The sequence below is a fragment of the Scyliorhinus torazame genome, chromosome 3 (genome assembly GCF_047496885.1).
Source record: "Scyliorhinus torazame isolate Kashiwa2021f chromosome 3, sScyTor2.1, whole genome shotgun sequence".
NCBI classification, from domain to species: Eukaryota; Metazoa; Chordata; class Chondrichthyes; order Carcharhiniformes; family Scyliorhinidae; genus Scyliorhinus; species Scyliorhinus torazame.
Genome location: NC_092709.1, coordinates 91,371,543 through 91,390,043, shown reverse-complemented (window position 1 = coordinate 91,390,043; position 18,501 = coordinate 91,371,543). Strand labels below are relative to the sequence as shown.

Below are 18,501 nucleotides of genomic sequence, written 5' to 3'. Positions count from 1 at the left end.
GGTGAAAAGGCGCAACTGCTTAACTCTGCCATAACGAAAATTAGATGTACCATGTACTTTATTTTAATAATAATCTTTTTGTCACAAGTAGGCTTACATTAACACTGCAATGAAGTTACTATGAAAATCCCCTAGTCGCCACACTCCGGCGCCTGTTCGGGTACACCGAGGAGAATTCGGAATGTCCAAATTATCTAACCAGCAGATCTTTCGGGGCTTGTGGGAAGAAACCGGAGCACCTGGAGGAAACCCACGCAGACACAGGGAGAACGTGCAGACTCCACACAGACAGTGACCCAAGCCGGGAATCGAACCTGGAACCCTGGTGCTGCGGTCATAGTGGTAACCACTCTGCTACCGTTATCCCACCCAGCCTCAATTTCTATACTGGCGGGTGCAGTTGGGGTGGGAAAGTGACATTTAATCTTAGCCCTAGGATGTTGGTGCTCCGAGCCCCTGAGCCCCAGCTCACCCCCTGATGCGGAGGTCCCCGCCAGCACCCCCAGGATTTATCTTTTGGGCGTCCTGGGACTTAGTCCGAGGCAGAGTACCACTTCTGGCCTCTGCCGTGCTTTGCCTGGCCGGGTTCAAGAGCTGTTGGCGAATCAGATTTCCTTCTGTTGTCCCGCCCACTGCCAATCAACGCTCACCATACTTAATATTCTACCCTAAGTCCTGTTCGTCTGTAACTATTGTGCTTGTTACATACCCTGGCTCCGGTCAAGCAACCTCTTGATTTTTATAATTCTCACCCTTGTTTTCAGATCCCAACATAGCCTTGCTTCTACCCATTTCTGTCATCTCCTCCACTCCCACACCTTTCAAGATATATCCAACCCATTAATTCTGGCTTTCTGAGAGATCCTGATTTTAATTGCTCCTCCGTTGGTGACTGTACCTTCAGTGCATAAGCTCTAAGCCCTGAAATGCCCTCCATACACTTCTCTGCTTTGATAGTCTCACTTATTTCCTTTAAGACTCTGAAAACCTGCCTCCTTTTCTAACCTTTTTAAAATCATATTTTGCTCTATAATTCTGGTGTGAAGTTTCTTGAGATGCTTTTGTAGGTTAAAGGTGCTATATAAATATAAGTTCTTGTTTGCAATAAAACATAAGTTCCAATTCCTCTAGCCTGCCAATTTGTTGCAGAATTTGAGACTAAAGCAATTAAGCTCTTTGTTCCGTAAACAAATGTCGCACCATTTGAGAAAGAAGAACTAACTCTACATTGCCGCCTTTGAGACAAGGTTTTGCATATGTAACACAGCGATTTATTACATGATGTTTCACCACTTTCTCTTCCCAGTTGTTTTTCTATTTTTTCCCAGGCATTATGACATTACCTCTCTTCAACAACCTCTGCTGAGAACTGTAAAAGCAACCTTGCTATTTCCTTAATTATTCATAACCAAAAAGCAAAACATATTTTTGTCTGTTTCAACAATAAAGATGATGTTTCTAGCAGTACATGTTAATATATCAGAACCTGTGATACAATGAATTTTGGGTGTGATCGACCAGCCACGCTGCACCCGAAAGGCAAGGAGCCGCAAAGCAGCTACTCCCCCTGTATTATGCAGTTTCATTAATAAACATAAACAAAATATTGGCACGATTTAACTAAATTGGAATAATGTCCCATAATGAGTGCGTTGGGATCTATCTCCTTTGCCTTGGAGACCTCGGGCGAGCACTGTTAGTACTGGTGTCCATGAATGGGGACCAGGTGGAATGGTACTCCTGAAGTTCTCCCAGGGGATTGAAGGCCCCCAGATGCATGCCCATTGGGCATGGTGGTACCCTGCCACTGCTGATGCCACCTGGGCACCTGTCACTGCCAGCCTGGCACCCAGGTGGCACTGTCAGCTGGCAGGAGCATTGCTGGGTACCAGGTTGGTACTGCCAAGGTGCCAAGCTGGCATTTTTCATGTGGTGGTGATTGGGCCTGGGTTGGGTGTCCTTCTTGGGTGTGGGGGTGGGGGTGCCCAGTGCCCTTATAGAGAGTTGGGGCTTGAGGGGTTATCTTGGGTCACGTAAAGGGCTCCAGAGATCGGAAATGGCATCCTGATCTCCCGCTACACTGGGCGTTCTGCCAAGCGGAGCTCCTCAGTGCAGAAAATGGGGCTGTGTGCAGCCTTGGCCCTCATTCCCCGCTGAGGCCCTCTATTAAACCCGAATGCCGTTGGATAGCAATGTATTTCTTGGCGCTGCGAACACAGGGAAACATGCAGCTAAACGCACTTGTTATGGGACATTGTTCCCATTTAATTGAATCGCGCTAATACTTTGTTTATGGTTAGTAATTGTGAAAATAAAGAGAAAAATTATGATCTATTCCGTGCTGTAATCCTGTTTTATGCGGATATGTATCTAGTGGTATAATCCCTATTACCACAAAGTAAGATTCTGACTTTTACTTTTATCGACTTTATTGGGACTGACATTTTTGCCTCAGATGCAGATTTTGTCACTGTTGATCTCTGTGGGTACATATTGGATGAGAAATTGCAATTAATTTTCAAATGATATGACATTTTTTTTTAAATTGGAAGCAGTGTCAACTGATTTCTTTGTCCTAAGAGTACAAAATAAACATTTCTGGGGGCGCGTTGTATATTAATATTGTAAGTTGAAGGTACGATGGCAGCCATTCATGTTTTCAGTTGCCTCACTTTTTCTGACTGTTGTATCGAGTATGTCAGGTGAGAATAAGCCATTAGGCCAAATGAAATGAAATGAAATGAAAATCGCTTATTGTCACAAGTAGGCTTCAAATTAAGTTACTGTGAAAAGCCCCAAGACGCCACATTCCGGCACCTGGGTCGGGGAGGCTGGTACGGGAATTGAACCCGCGCTGCTGGCCTGCCTTGGTCTGCTTTAAAAGCCAGCTACTTAGCCCAGTGCTAAACCAGCCCCTGTGTGCCCTATTTTCTGTAGGATTTTGTTCCTTTGTACCAGCCATCTCTCACACCACAGAATGGTTCTGCCCTTCTGTGACACTTTACAACTGGAAAAAATAAGAGCTCAGAATAGTGTTAAATATAGTCTTAAACTGGTGGATTCAAGCTCATCTCTGATGTATGTTTTTGTTCCAGTATGTGGATGTGACTTGGCCGAGGGAGGATTTTTTGTGAGGCAAGGGGAATACATCTGCACTTCTGACTATCAGAGCCTGTATGGAACCCGCTGCTTCAGCTGTAATGAATTTATAGAGGGTGAAGTGGTTTCAGCTCTGGGAAAAACCTACCATCCAAAGTGCTTTGTTTGTGCTGTTTGCAGGTAAGAAAATACATTCCTACAGAAAGATGATAATGTGAAGGCCTACAGGAGAAAGGTTCAGTTTATAATTGTCAAGACCTCATAAAGATGTTGGTTGTACAATCTGGCATAAATACTGAGATGCCCGCATGCTCCTTCAAAAATCTGGCAAGATTACAGAAACTTGTGGAGTCGGGGAAAGTCTCCACAACTTTAAATGTCTTTGTTGGGTAGGACCATATCTGGGATTCCCCCATTGCACCCTGACCAAAGAGGTTGAAAAGCCTGTCTGAAGACTCCAGAATGGGTTAGTGGGGGGAGAGGAGGTGTGGTATGGGTTTGCTTGGTACCCTCATGGTTGACCCATGTTTGCTGCCTGGATATCTTTCCACCTCCTTGATGGATAGTAGACCTAGACTCTCCTGTGTCCATTGTGCATTATATGACGAGGAAGACCACAGCTCCAGGAACTCTGATCCAACCTCTCCCCTCAACTCTGGTCCTAGCCTTACTTCCATTGGCCCCAACAGACTGGCACCATAGGGGGGGTTGAAGGCTGCCAGAACCACTCAGCTATAATCTTTTATGGTCATGTATGGTATTGAAATCTTAGATTTGCATCAAGCCCTTACACCCACTGCATTTATTTTTATAATATTATGGTGTGTTTACAATTCGAGTTTGCATTCATGAAAGGCATGAATGGGGGGGATGGTGGCGCAGTGATAGCATTACTGAACTAAGAGCTGATGCTCTGGGGATATGGGTTCAAATTCTACCATGGCAGCTAGTGGATTTTAAACGGGCGGCATGGTAGCACAGTTGTTAGCACTGTTGCTTCGCAGCTCCTGGGTCCCAGGTTCAATTCCCGGCTTGGGTCACTGTCTGTGCAGAGTCTGCATGTTCTCCCCATGTCTGTGTGGGTTTCCTCTGGGTGCTCAGGTTGCCTCCCACAGTCCAAAGATGTGCATTAGGTGGATTGGCTATGCTCAATTGCCCTTAATGTCCAAAACAAAAAGGTTAGGTGGGGTTACTGGGTTAAGGGGATGAGGTGGAGGTGTGGGCTTGGGTGGGGTGCTCTTTCCAGGGGCCGGTGCAGACTCAATGGGCCGGGTGGCTTCCTTCTGCACTGTAAATTCTCTGACTCTATGACAACTTACTCAGAAGTTCCGCAAACCATTATAAATATCTTGTGACATCCATAAATAAATATCACAAATTAACGAATAGGATATTGTAAGGTTCTGTTTTGTAGTGTTATTCTAGGTCATACATTTCATGGTATAATCATTGATTTTAATGTTGTCCCATTCCTGTATGTGCCTCAATAAGATGCAAGATACATAATATAATCATATTAGATTTTCTACACAGGCATGGAAACGTAGTCACTGAAAATTTTGTTGTCGTAAATATAGCTCACAAGTTTCATCGTCATCAGATAACAATAGTCAATCTATACTCTTCTGCTAATTGTCTGACTTATTTGATTCACTGTTTAGAATTTCTTTTGTTGTGTTTTTGTGGTTGCTAAGAAACAAACGAGCATCTGTAATGTAACCGTGTACTCAAGGCTGTGAACTCCATTGTCTGCATTCGAACTGGCCAAGCTGTAATAAAATAATAAACAGGTTTGTAATTGTCTTCAATCGAAGTGAGGCCCGTTCATATTAAGGTACAGACCAATTTCCTCTTCTTGCCCCCTGTGGTCAGAGAAGAAAATGGAAGAGATTGGTTTCTCATGGTGATTAGCAATAGAAAAAACATCAAAAGGAACGGAGGTGGAGTTGGAAGTGAATTTCTGTAACTGGTTCTGGGTCGAGTATCAGACCTCCATTATTGCAACAGAAGTACAAGAGCCACTGCGGATATGTTCCACATTCTACATCAATTCAAAATGTCCAGACACAATGTAGCTGTCATTATGGTGGAACCAGACACTGTTATTGCTCGGAATTCTTTTTGTCGCATTCATAAGTTTAAATGCAGTATCACTTCCTGAATTAGGATTCTTGAAAGATGTATTAAATTATGGGATTGATGAGGCTTGCCTCTTGGTATGCCAGTTACGTTAGTCCAGGTTTATCTCTACCCCAAATAACAGCAACTGTCAGTTTCATGTGTTTTCTGTCCGGCTTTCAATTACCTCTGATTGACTGGTTGGAAAATCAGTTTTACACCCAAAACTCTCACCATGTACTCGCTGTAAGCACTAGCCACCGGGAGCATGAATTTGGCCTTTATATTTGTTCAGATCTGGGGCGAAATTCTCCCCCAACGGCGGGATGTCCGCCGACTGGCGCCGAAGCCGGCGCCAATCAGACGGGCATCGCGCCGGCCCAAAGGTGCGGAAGGCTCCGCATCTTTGGCGGCCTAGCCCCAACATTGAGGGGCTAGGCCGACGCCGGAGGGATTTCCGCCCCGCCAGCTGGCGGAAATGGCGTTTGTTTCCCCGCCAGCTGGCGCGGAAATGCGGCACATGCGCTGGAGCGTCAGCGGCCGCTGTCAGTTTCCCAGCGCATGCGCGGGAGCGTCAGCGGCCGCTGTCAGTTTCCCGCGCATGCGCAGTGGGGAGAGTCTCTTCCGCCTCCGCCATGGTGGAGGCCGTAGCGGAGGCGGAAGGGAAAGAGTGCCCCCACGGCACAAGCCCGCCCACGGATCGGTGGGCCCCGATCGCGGGCCAGGCCACCGTGGGGGCACCCCCCGGGGTCAGATCACCCCGCGCCCCCCCCCAGGACCCCGGAGCCCGTCCACGCTGCCTGGTCCCGCCGGTAAATACCAGGTTTGATTTACGTCGGCGGGACAGGCAACTCCTGGGCGGGACTTCGGCCCATCCGGGCCGGAGAATCCAGCGGGGGGTCCCGCCAACCGGCGCGGCCCGATTCCCGCCCCCGCCCAATCTCCGGGAGCGGAGACTTCGGCAGGGGCGGGGGCGGGATTCACGGCGGCCAACGGCCATTCTCCGACCCGGCGGGGGGTCGGAGAATGACGCCCCTGATCTTGCCAATGACAAAGTAACATCAGAAACTATTTTGGCTTGCCCCATTGCAATTTTTTAACATTTAAGGTACCATGGTGAATGACGAAAGCACATACTTCGACCAACAGGCTGATTGACCATCAGAGTAGAGGAGAAGATATTATTTAGGAGGGCACTGAAATTCGATTGTTAAAACATGTTGATTTGTAGATACTGTAAAAAGGTGAATGAAGTGAAAAAGTTCCACAGATTTTGAAGTCCTGAGAATGAATAATTCAAGTGGAAAATTGAATGATACAGTCAAAAGTTCCACAGTTCTACTCTGGCTGTTTTGCTGGCAACAGAGTGTTAGCATAATCCTATATTGGTGAGCACGGAGGCCTGGACCACATCTTAAATTACAAGTCGGGATGATCTCAAAACACAGGACAGGAGATACTTTCCGTTCTGAAACATCAGCTGGACTGGCATTTTTCCAGAGGAACCCAGGAAAAGATTCAATTATTAAACAGGTTAGGTCCAATTTTGTCAAAAAAACTCATGTGGTCTTCAAGCAACTCCTGGGGCCTCCTTAAAACTCTGACCAGTTTTCAACTGTTCACACATGGGCATAAATAATGAAGTAGCCTGGGAACTTTGCTAGATGTGCTTTATGATATGAGCGACTAGGCAGAAGATTTGCCCACGTTCCCAAATCGAACTTCTGAAAAAGGAGCAAATAGCTTGAATTTCTGTTTAACCCCAATTGTGTTCAACCCCAATTTCTAGTCTTCTCCTGGCGGTTATGGCAACCTGACTGGAATTATTATTAATATTATTATTAAATGGAAAACGACAGTGTTAGACAGTCCAATGCATGCAGCCCAGGGGCTGGGTTGCCGGTGGGCTCAGTGGTTTTGATTGATTGATTGATATTTATTATCACACGTACCGACGTACAGTGAAAAGTATTTTTCTGCGGCCAAGGGAACGTAAACAGTACGTACAAAGTAGACAAAAGAATAATCGACAGAGTACATTGACAAATGGTACATCAACAAATAGTGATTGGTTACAGTGCGGAACAAGGGCCAAACAAAGCAAATACATTAGCAAGAGCAGCATAGGGCGTTGTGAAGTGTTCTTACAGGGAACAGTTCAGTCCGAGTGAGAGTCGTTGAGGAGTCTAGTAGCTGTGGGGAAGAAGCTATTCCTATTTTTGGATGTGCGGGTCAGGCATCTGTATCTTCTGCCTGCTGGGAGTGTCTGGAAGAAGGCAAAATCTGGGTGTCAATATGGGGGCTGGCATGTGGTGTAGGGTTGGGGTTCGTCCACCCTCCAGGTTCTGTGTGGGGGGGGGGGGTTAGTGCCAGGGGCACACTGTTGCCTACTCACCCTGATCGCCCTGAGGAGGTTGTGCAATTTTGTCCGGCACTGCTGGCCGGTCCGGACAGTGTTGCTGGTGGCGCTGGCTGCTTCTGCAACCTGTGCTCTGACATGGCAAATGGCGGCGGCTGGCAGCCACCTTCCCGGGCCGTGGTACAGGATCATCCACCTCCTACACCGCGTCCAGGAGAGTCTCCAGCTTGACATCGATGAAGCATCGAGCTGCCTGTCATGCTGCCATCTTGTTGGCTGGGATGGTGTGTGTGGGTGTGAAGTGTGTATATGCGGCTGCGGCTTGTTAGCCTCCTGAGTGTTAATCGTGAAACCGGTGAATCCGGCACCATTCCTCATTGGAATTGATTGTGTTCCATGTGGTGCCGGTACTAGCCCCACAACAGCAGAATTGATCCAGATGCGGTGCCAGTTTTGCTGTCGTGGAACTCCATGAATCCTGCACCGGTGTCAACACTTAGTCTCAGGAACGGAGAATCCAGCCCGCGATAGCTTTTATCTCACTTTCTGTATTTCGTTTTACTTTAATAAGCAGTTCATTTAGGGCAGCACGGTGGTGCAGTGGTTAGCACTGCTGCCTCACGGCGCCGAGGTCCCAGGTTTGATCTCGGCTCTGGGTCACTGTCCGTGTGGAGTTTGCACATTCTCCCCGTGTTTGCGTGGGCTTCGTCCCCACAACCCAAAGATGTGCAGGGTAGGTGGATTGGACACGCTAAAATTGCTCCTTAATTGGAAAAAATGAATTCGTACTCTAAATTTATAATATAAACCGTTCATTTGTTAATCTACCCAGTGATCACCCATCTGACAGGATATTCCAGCGCTTAACTAGTCTCTAGCAACTGCACTTATTTGGTAGGTGTGTCCACACAGGAACAAGTAAATAATTTTCTTTCTTGCTGCTTGTCAAGATATAGTGGTTGAAAATTGAGCTTGCGCGCAGAGCTAGTGTTTGTGGAGTAATTACTCCAACTGCCTGTTCCTGCTGGGAAAAGGACTGAACTAAATTTGTATTTGGGTTTTACTTCAACACTTCCAGTGAGGTGCAGGCACCAAATTCCCAGCAGTTTGCATTAGGGAATGGGAAGGGAGGCAGGTTCAAAGAATGCCCATGAAAGGCTCTGCTGTGGACTGAAGTTGAATAGAGTTAGGGTTGGCTCCCTGTGTTGTGGCAGTGGCAGATTGGTGGATATGCTGGGCCATGAGGCTGCAAATTACAATAATGTAAAGATTCTGCTGCTACAGTACCTCATAGACACCCAGTTTTGAGCTGCTAGATCTATTCCGAGTCTATTCCATTCAACACAGAGATAATGTCACCAAAGCAAAAGAGGATATTGTGAGTACAAAGACAGGACTGTACCTCCACAATAACAATAAGGTTTTCACTTCTCGCAAATGTTAACATGGATAGATGTATCTTCTATTAGTAGATTCATGAGGACATATAATCTCTGGGCCTTTGCTATCTCAATGCCTCCTCCTAGTAGTGTTAAATATAGAGAAGTACTGATTCATCAACTGAGAGAGGTCATCAGCCGGAGATTTCTATGCCCATGTGATTTGATACAATGCGGCAACATGGTGTCCAGAGTTCATGTGGATGACTCCCATGGCTACCCCTCCCCCCCCCCCCCTCCCTAATTGTATACTACTATTCCTGTACCTTTAATAAGTTTACCAACAATAACAGCTTGCATTTATAATAGTGCTTAATATGATGAATTTCCCCAAGGCACTTCACACGAGTGTTATCAAACAAAATCTGACACCGGTCACATAAGTAGACTTTAGGACTGATAACTAATTGTCTGATAAAAGCGCTAGATTTTAAGAAGTGCCTTAATGGAGGGAGAAAGAGCTAGGGAGGGAATTAGGGCCTTGGCAGCAGGACAGCACACTTGCTGGTAGTGGAATGATTAAAGTCAGGGATGCCAACAAACCAGAGTTGGAGAAATGAGGAGACTTCAGAGGCTGAAGGAGGTTACTGATAGAGGGAGCAAAAATTTGAAAACAAGGCTGAGAGTTTCAAAATTCGAAGGTATTTGATTGTCTTAATAGACTAATTCAGTACAATTCATATGGAATCACAGAAGGACACCTGGAAGTAGGTCATTCAGCTCAATATGACCGCGCCAGTTCTTTTCAAGATATATCCTGTTTAATCCCACTCCCATGCTCTTCCCCTGCAGCCCAGCAAATGTCTTGAAAGTGACCATTAAATCTGCTTCCACCAGGGGGTTTCCCCACAGCGTGGGGTGCCCCACAAGGGGAAACCCCATTGACCAGCCACCGAAACGGAGCATCCTGCCGGCGTGCTGAACCAGAAATCTGGCACAGCGGGACGGAGAATCCAGCCCCTCAAGTCCAGCACCATCATGTTCTACAGAGCAGCCATGGTTCTCACCTTCCAGCACGCATCAGAAACATGGACAATGTACAGCAGACTCCTCATAGTACCTGGAGAGAAAACCCTAGCATTGTCTCTGCCAAATCCACTGGCAGGATAGGTGTACCAATGTGAGCATCCCCTCCGGGCTAATGTCTTGAGAGTGACCATTAAATCTGCTTCCACCACATTTTCTAGATCACAACTTGCTGTAAAAGAACACTTGATCAAGGGCACAATTCTTCCAAAAAATGACAAATGGTCTCCAAGTGAGCTTGTGGGTCCCCCACACTCCCCACCCATTTGGGCACTATCCCACACCCACTCGTGAGGACACCACTATGGGATCCCTGTGCACCCCCTTACAGGCCCTCCCCCTCCCCCCCCCCCCTCCCCCCACCCGCCAACCTCTCGAGGCCCCTTCTAATCTGCTCTGTACCCCCCCCCCCACCCATCATACCTCCTTCCACTCTCCCTTCATGGCATGGCGCCCCTCGAGCCCTGGCCCTTGCACTGCCACCCTGGCAATGCTCCTGGTGCCTTGACAGTGTCTGGATGGCACTGCCAGCTGGGCAGTACCAAGGTGCCCGCATTCCAGGGGGAGGGTCAGGGGGGAATCCAGACCTATCCCTGGCTACCCAGGAGCCTCCGATGGCCTAGGAGATCCCCCGGGTGCCGTTCCGCCTGTTCCACGTTTGTGTGGGCCAGTACTGAATGGTGCCTGGCTGCGGCCTCCCTGGGGAGGTCAGTGGATCCTGGGATGCCGGTAGATACCAGGTAAGTAGGCCGAAAGTAGGTTTAAGGCCTACTTACGCGAGTGTGGCTTGGTCCCGTCCATTGTGGTCGGGTTCCTGATCTCAACTCCTCGCAGGACTTGGGTAGATCCAGTGAGGCGTTGTGGCTGCCAAGAAACCCACGGGAGGTTTCACCTGGGATCTACCAGCCGCATTGCGCTCCCATTGGGGCGCGACATGACCGGTGGAACGCGCCCGTAATTTACAGTTTTGATTAGGGATATTTCAAAGTAATGGAAGGGATATTTCAATGTGGGAGAGACAGAAACCCAATGGTGGAGATTCCAATGATAGAGCTGGTGAGGACGTTGGAGACGTTAGGTAGGTTGAAGGTGGCCTTATAGTTTGCAAGCACTGTGGGGTCAAGGATAGTTTTCTTGAGATAAAGCGATACCAGTTCTGAAAGTACTTGAGGAAAGTTGCTCATTTACAAGGAACAGGATGGATGGTCACAGTTTAGTGGGAAAAGGGCTAAGGGGGTAAGATGGTGGGTTTCAAGTCTGTGATCAGAAAGGGCATGGAGGAAAATGGAGAAGCTAGAGGTGCTAGATCAAGATGACAGCAAGCAAGAAACTTTAGCTCAATGACAAGGGTCAGGGGGAAGCAGCAAAGGAAGCTATTGTCCAATCCTGGTGACAAAGAATTACATACATGAGCTTCTCACACACTGAAGACTAACAGAATCAGTGAGAATTACAAGAACAACAATTGCATCATTTATGATTAATGACTTTTTATACTATAAAAAACAGAAAGTATTGTAGGTGCCAACATGTATTTGTCTGCGTGTATATTTTTTGCTCTCAGCATTGGAATTGCCATTGCTATAACAAATCTAGCTTTCTCACCTCTCTTGCAGAGAGCAGATACATGCCGAAACGCAGATCTATGGACGATGATTCTGACACCTTTGCCCCAAAATTGCACAGAGGCTACTCTTAGGAATATTCATAAATGTTTACACAAATTTCTTAATTGTTCCTGCCAACCTCCCACCATCTGTGAGAGATAAAGAAAACCTTCACAGAACTTCCAGGCTCTTGTTTCTAAACTGGGCAAACAACCGAGGAAAAACAAATTGGTGATTCTAAAGGATTAAGAGAAATAAAATCATACAGATGAAAGAGAAGTTCAATGTTCGATGCCAAGTTACTCACTGAGTACAGCATCAGCATGGGACATTATCTCAGAATTATCACTGGACAAAAAGTGGGGGAGGGGATTGAATAATTTTTCACACTTAGGTTAGGCATTCTTCCACTAGTATTTCCAACCATTTTTCTCGTAACTTCTTACCTTGAATAGTTTAACTAAACTGCCTAAATTCTCCAATATCTGTTCGGTATAAATATAGACAAACTTTTGTTGCTGGTTCCTGGACTTTATTCGTTGACTTGTGGTTTGTAACTAGGCCTGCATACATAAACATTCAACTTTATGCATAGGGACAACTCGGGTGGTCAGAGTTTTATTCCTGAAAAGAAACCATGGTGTGTATGTGGGAGTCTAGTTCAGTTTGGGATTTTCAGGTATGCCAAACAGAATCTGTAGTACAGCTCTTCAGTTTGATGCAGCAATGGAAGAAAGCAGGATCGATCAAATCTTCCATTTCATTAACTCCAGAAAGTATACCTCTTTAGATGTGGAATTCCTTTTCTGGACTGCTTGTGTTCGAAGTGAAACCAAGTTTTGCATCTTCCATTTTTTCTGGCACCAGAATAGCATCTTCACCTTCCTCTGATGTCAACTGATCAAGGATGTCATATGCCAGTTTATATATCTCCTCGTTTTCGTGCAGTTGTAATTGTTCAATCATTTGCAAACCTCCACATTCTTCAATTGAGTTTGCTACCAGTTCTACCTTATCATTTGCTGTATTCAGGATGTTACTTAACCCATCCAGCACCACAATAATTATCTGAGAGTCCAGCAGTGTTAGCAGTTTGCAGAAAGGAACTACTGCATTCTGTTCAATCAAGTAGTCAATCTGTTCTTTCCTGCCACAATTGGCTAGATTGGCTATAACCCAGGCAGTTTCTTTCTGAGTAGCGTAATCTCCATTTTCCATGAGGTTTACAATCATAGGAACAAGGTTAGCAGAAATCACTGCCTGTTCTTGCTGCTGGTTTCCAGCAGTGACATTGGAGAGAAACCATACAGCATCTTTGTTGATTTTCGTATTAGGATGAGTTAGCAATGCTGGGAAATGAGAAAGGGCTCCACAGTTCAAGACCACTTGTGCTTGTTCATCAGTACCAGTTACAATATTTCCTACAGCTCGCAATGATGCAGTTTGAATATTGACCTCCTGATGGCTAAAAAGAGGCACCAGATTAGGAACTATTCCTGAATCTATCACGACCTGGATCTGCTCATCTTCAGCATCTGTTATGTAGGACAAGGCTAAAACAGTGTCGATTAAGATATGAACATCTTTGTGGTGAACAAGAACACACAGAGCTGGAAGGATCTCTTGAACAGTTTCCTTTGGTAGGGGAGGGTCTTTCTGGCGGCAGAGATTAACAATGACCCATGTGACAGTACGGAGGAAAGTAATGGGGATTGAAGCATTGACAAAAGAAAGCACGGGCTTTAGAATTCCGAGACGAATGACATAATCTCTGCATTTAGACCCGTCAGCTATGATGTTGCCTAAAGCCAGAAGTGCTTGTTCACATACATCCTGATGAAAACAGCCAAGCAGCCTTAGTAAGAGAGGAACAGCATTTGACTTAATCACAGCGTCTGTGTGTTCTGAAGGACCGTAAGCAATGTTTGCTAAAGCCCACACTGCTTCTAATTGCAGTTGATGATTGTGGTCCTGTTCGAGACAGTGTATAAGAATTGGAAAAATGCCAGAGTTGACTAAGTCACCAATTGGAGGAGCATAATCACTGGATACCAGCTCTCTTGCAGCTTGCACTCCTCTTAGCTGGATTTCTTGGTTTTCATTAGTTGCATTTTTTACTATTTCTTCCAATGATACATTATGCACTTTGACCTCACCGTCAGGATCAGTCTCTTCATTTCCTACTAATACATTCCTTCGCTTTAAGTAGTGTTCATCCCTTTTGATTTTTCTGAGTTCAACAACGATCTCATTTTGTTGTCGTCTCACAGTCTCCAGATCCCGCCCTTTTTTCTTGAAACTCTTTATCCTTTGATTGTCCAACTTATTGGTATCGGCCATATCCATTTGCTTCTGAGGAAGAAGGACTTGTGTTTGAAAGGAAAGTCAACGATTCAGCGATTGAAGATCTCTTATCCAATGTTTCCTCACCTTTATGGTCAGAAATGGACCACTCATTATAACTTTTAAATGGAGTAGTTCTGAATTACAAATTTTCTAAGACCATATTACTAAGAGGATTGCAAAAACACAGTGTCTGTTTACACACCGGGCTCCCCTTTACTTACTATCCATGACTGAGTGCAGTGTGTCATCATGCCAGCATTATGACAGGGTCTAAATCAACTCTCCCAACCAATCAAATTTCAATATTCAAATGAGATTTTAGTAAATGAATTTGGCTAATACTCTTTGACTAATGTTTTTTCAGCATTTATGCAAAACCCAACCAGCCATCTCACCTTGCAAGTTTATGTTGACATATTGTTTACATTATAAACCCAAATTGGCAGTTGACTCAGAGCAGTAGTTTTTCCTCTGATATCCTGTCCGAAATCCACTTCCCTGCCACACCAAATGCTGTTGGAGGGAGAACAGGGCTGGATTAAATGCCTATTTCTCTCTTCGCCTATTCAGTTTCCTTATCATCGCCCCGGGAATTCCAGGTGAAGCTGGCTTTTGGTACAAGATGGTATTAGAGATGGTCTTGCTAGCGGCAAGTTGAGGAGAGGGTCGAGTAAAGGCCTTGCCTCCCATTAACTTAGGCACCAGTACTTAGCTGTTAAAGCCTTCAGTGTGAGTTACATTTAACCCTTTGGGCCCCGCTGCATTTTTAGTTTGTCCTCTGCCTCTTCTCATGCTGAAACAATCAAGCACTGTAGAATGGGCATGGTGGTGCAGTGGTAATGTTACTGAATTAGTAATCCAGAGGGCCAGGTCAATGTTCTGGGGGAAACCGGTTAAAATCCCACCATGGTAAGTAATAAATGTGGAGCTAACATCTAGACCCAGCACTGGTGACCATGAAACTAATAATTGTTGTAAAACATCAGTCAGGTAGTAGTAGCCAGGTTCATGGTACCGTGGATGGCTCTGCTGCACAGAAGGGTGGGAAAAAGACTGGCAGGGCTATAGTCATAGGGGATCCAATCGTAAGGGGAGCAGACAGCCGTTTCTGTGCTTGAAAACTAGACTCCCAAATGGTATGTTGCCTCCCGGGTGCACGGGTCAGGGATGCCTCAGATCAGCTGCAGGACTTACTGAAGGGGGAGGGTGAACAGCCAGTTGTCGTGGTGCACATAAGCACCAACGATATAGGTAAAAAAAACGGGATGAGGTCCTACAATCAGAATTTAGGGAGTTAGGAGATAAGTTTAAAAAGTAGGACCTCAAAGGTAGTAATCTCAGCATTGCTACCAGTGCCAGGAGACAGTCCGAGTAGAAATTCAAGAATAGTCAGAATGAATACATGGCTTGAGAGATAGTGCAGGAGGGAGGGGTTCAGATTTTTGGGACATTGGAACCGGTTCTGGGGGCGGTGGGACCATTACAAATTGGATGGTCTACACCTGGGCAGGACTGGAACCAATGTCCTAACACTATTGGGGAGGTTTTAAATTAATGTGGCAGGAGGATGGGAACCAGATTAGGAAGTTAGAGGTCAGTAAAGAGGCAGCAACTAAAGCCAGTACGGTCCTAGATAATAAACTCATTGTGACTAAGGGGAAGAGTAGACAGGGAAAAGATGATGAACACGAAGGGACAGGTGGTCTGAGGTGCATTTGTTTTAATGCGAAAAGTGTAGCAGGTAAGGCAGATGAACTTAGGGCTTGGAATAGTACCTGGGAATATTATGTGATTGGTATTACTGAGACTTGGTTGAGGGAAGGGGAAGATTGGCGACTAAATATCCCAGAGCATAGATGCTTCAGGAGGGATAGAGAGGGAGGTAAAAGGGGTGGAGGAGTTGCTTTACTGGTCAGAGATGATATCACAGCTGTGATTAAGGAGGGCACTATGGAGGATTCGAGCACTGAGGCAATATGGATAGAGCGAAGAAATAGGAAGGGTGCAGTAACATTGTTGGGACTTTACTACAGGCCTCCCAAAAGCGAGCGTGAAGTTGAGGTACAAATATGTAGACAGATTATAGAAAAATGTAGGAGCAATAGGGTGGTTGTGATGGGAGATTTTTACTTCCCAACATTGAATGGGACTCATGTAGTGTTGGAGGCGTAGATGGAGCAGAATTTGCAAAGAGCATCCAGGAGAGTTTTTTTAGAGCAGCATGTAAATATTCCAACTCAGGAAGGGGCCATACTGGACCTGGTATTGGGGAATGATCCCGGCCAGGTGGTTGAAGTTTCAGTCGGTGATTACTTTGGGAATAGCGATCACAATTCCGTAAGTTTTAGAATACTCACGGACAAAGACGAGAGTGGTCCTAAAGGAAGAGTGCGAAATTGGGGAAAGGCCAAGTATAACAAAATTTGGCAGGAGCTAGGGAATGTGGATTGGGAGCAGCTGTTTAAATCAACATTTGAAATGTGGGAGTCTTTTAAGGAAAGGTTGATTAGAGTGCAGGATAGACCTGTCCCTGTGAAAATGAGGGATAGAAATAGTAAGATTAGGGAACCATGGATGACGGGTGGAATTGTGAGACTAGCTAAGATGAAAAACGAAGCATACATAAGATCTAGGCAACTTAAAACTGATGAAGCTTTGGAGGAATATCGGGAAAGTAGGACAAATCTCAAACGCGCAATAAAGAGGGCTAAAAGGAGTCATGAAATATCTTTGGCTAACAGGGTTAAGGAAAATCCCAAAGCCTTTTATTCATATACAACGAGCAAGAGGGTAACTAGAGAAAGGATTGGCCCACTCAAAGACAAAAGAGGGAATTTATGTGTGGAGTCAGAGGAAATGGGTGAGATTCTTAATGAGTACTTTGCATCGGTATTCACCAAGGAGAGGGACATGACGGATGTTGAGGTTAGGGATGGATGTTTAAATACTCGAGGTCAAGACGGCATAAGGAAGGGGGAAGTTTTGGGCAATTCTAAAAGGCATTAAGGCGGACAAGTCCCCAGGTCCGGATCGGATTTATCCCAGGTTACTGAGGGAAGTGAGGGACGAAATAGCTGGGGACTTAACAGATATCTTTGCAGCATCCTTGAGCACGGGTGGAGAATTGCTAATGTTGTCCCTTTGTTTAAGAAGGGTAGCAGGGATAATCCAGGGAATTATAGACCTGTGAGCTTGACGTCAGTGGTAGGCAAACTGTTGGAGAAGATACTGAGGGATAGGATCTATTCACATTTGGAAGAAAATAGACTTATCAGTGATAGGCAGCAAGGTTTTGTGCAGGGAAGGTCATGTCTTACAAACCTAATAGAATTATTTGAGGAAGTGACAAAGTTAATTGATGAGGGAAGGGCTGTAGATGTCATATACATGGACTTCACTAAGGCGTTTGATAAAGTTGCCCATGGCAGGTTGATGGAAAAAGTGAAGTTGCATGGGATTCAGGCTGTACTAGCTAGATGGATAAAGAACTGGCTGGGCAACAGGAGACAGAGAGTAGTGGTGGAAGGGTGTGTCTCAAAATGGAGAAAGGTGACTAGTGGTGTTCCACAGGGATCCGTGCTCGGACCACTGTTGTTTGTGATATACATAAATGATCTGGACGAAGGTATAGGTGGTCTGATTAGCAAGTTTGCAGATGATACTAAGATTGGTGGAGTTGCAGATAGCGAGGGGGACTGTCAGGGAATACAGCAAAATATAGATAAATTGGAGAGTTGGGCAGAGAAATAGCAGATGGAGTTCAATCCAGGCAAATGCGAGGTGATGCATTTTGGAAGATCCAATTCAAGAGCGGACTATACGGTCAATGGAAGAGTCCGAGGGAAAATTGATGTACAGAGAGATCTGGGAGTTCAGGTCCATTGTACCCTGAAGGTGGCAATGCAGGTTGATAGAGTGGTCAAGAAGGCAGACAGAATGCTTGCCTTCATCGGATGGGGTATTGAGTACAAGAGTTGGCAGGTCATGTTACAGTTGTATAGGACTTTGGTTAGGCCACATTTGGAATACTGCGTGCAGTTCTGGTCGCCACATTACCAAAAGGATGTGGATGCTTTAGAGAGGGTACAGAGGAGGTTCACCAGGATGTTGCCTGGTATGGAGGGTGCTAGCTATGAAGAAAGGTTGAGTAGGTTAGGATTGTTATCGTTGGAAAGACGGAGGTTGAGGGGGGACCTGATTGAGGTCTACAAAATTATGAGCGGTATGGACAGGGTGGATAGCAACAAGCTTTTCCAAGAGTGGGGGTATCAATTACAAGGGGTCACGATTTCAAGGTGAGAGGGGGAAAGTTTAAGGGAGATGTGCGTGGAAAGTTCTTTACGCAGAGGGTGGTGGGTGCCTGAAACGCTTTGCCAGCGGAGGTGGTAGAGGCGGACACGAAAGCATCATTTAAGATGCATCTAGACAGATATATGAATGGGCGGGCAACAGAGGGAAGTAGATCCTTGGAAAATAGGCGACAGGTTTAGATAAAGGATCTGGCTGG

At 45.8% G+C, this 18,501-nt stretch overlaps 1 protein-coding gene and 1 pseudogene across 1 annotated transcript in view; one reads left to right on the top strand and one right to left on the bottom strand.

Annotated features, from left to right (window-relative positions):
• The window catches only part of LOC140408573 (actin-binding LIM protein 2-like), a 512,880-nt gene that overhangs the window by 122,363 nt on the left and 372,016 nt on the right, over nt 1–18,501 (top strand). Inside the window, exon 3 of the mRNA XM_072495958.1 lies at nt 3,096–3,279. Within this exon, the coding sequence (XP_072352059.1) occupies nt 3,096–3,279 (184 nt within the window). The remainder of the gene's footprint in view (nt 1–3,095; nt 3,280–18,501) is intronic.
• LOC140409512 (importin subunit alpha-3 pseudogene) lies at nt 12,159–14,176 on the bottom strand (annotated as a pseudogene).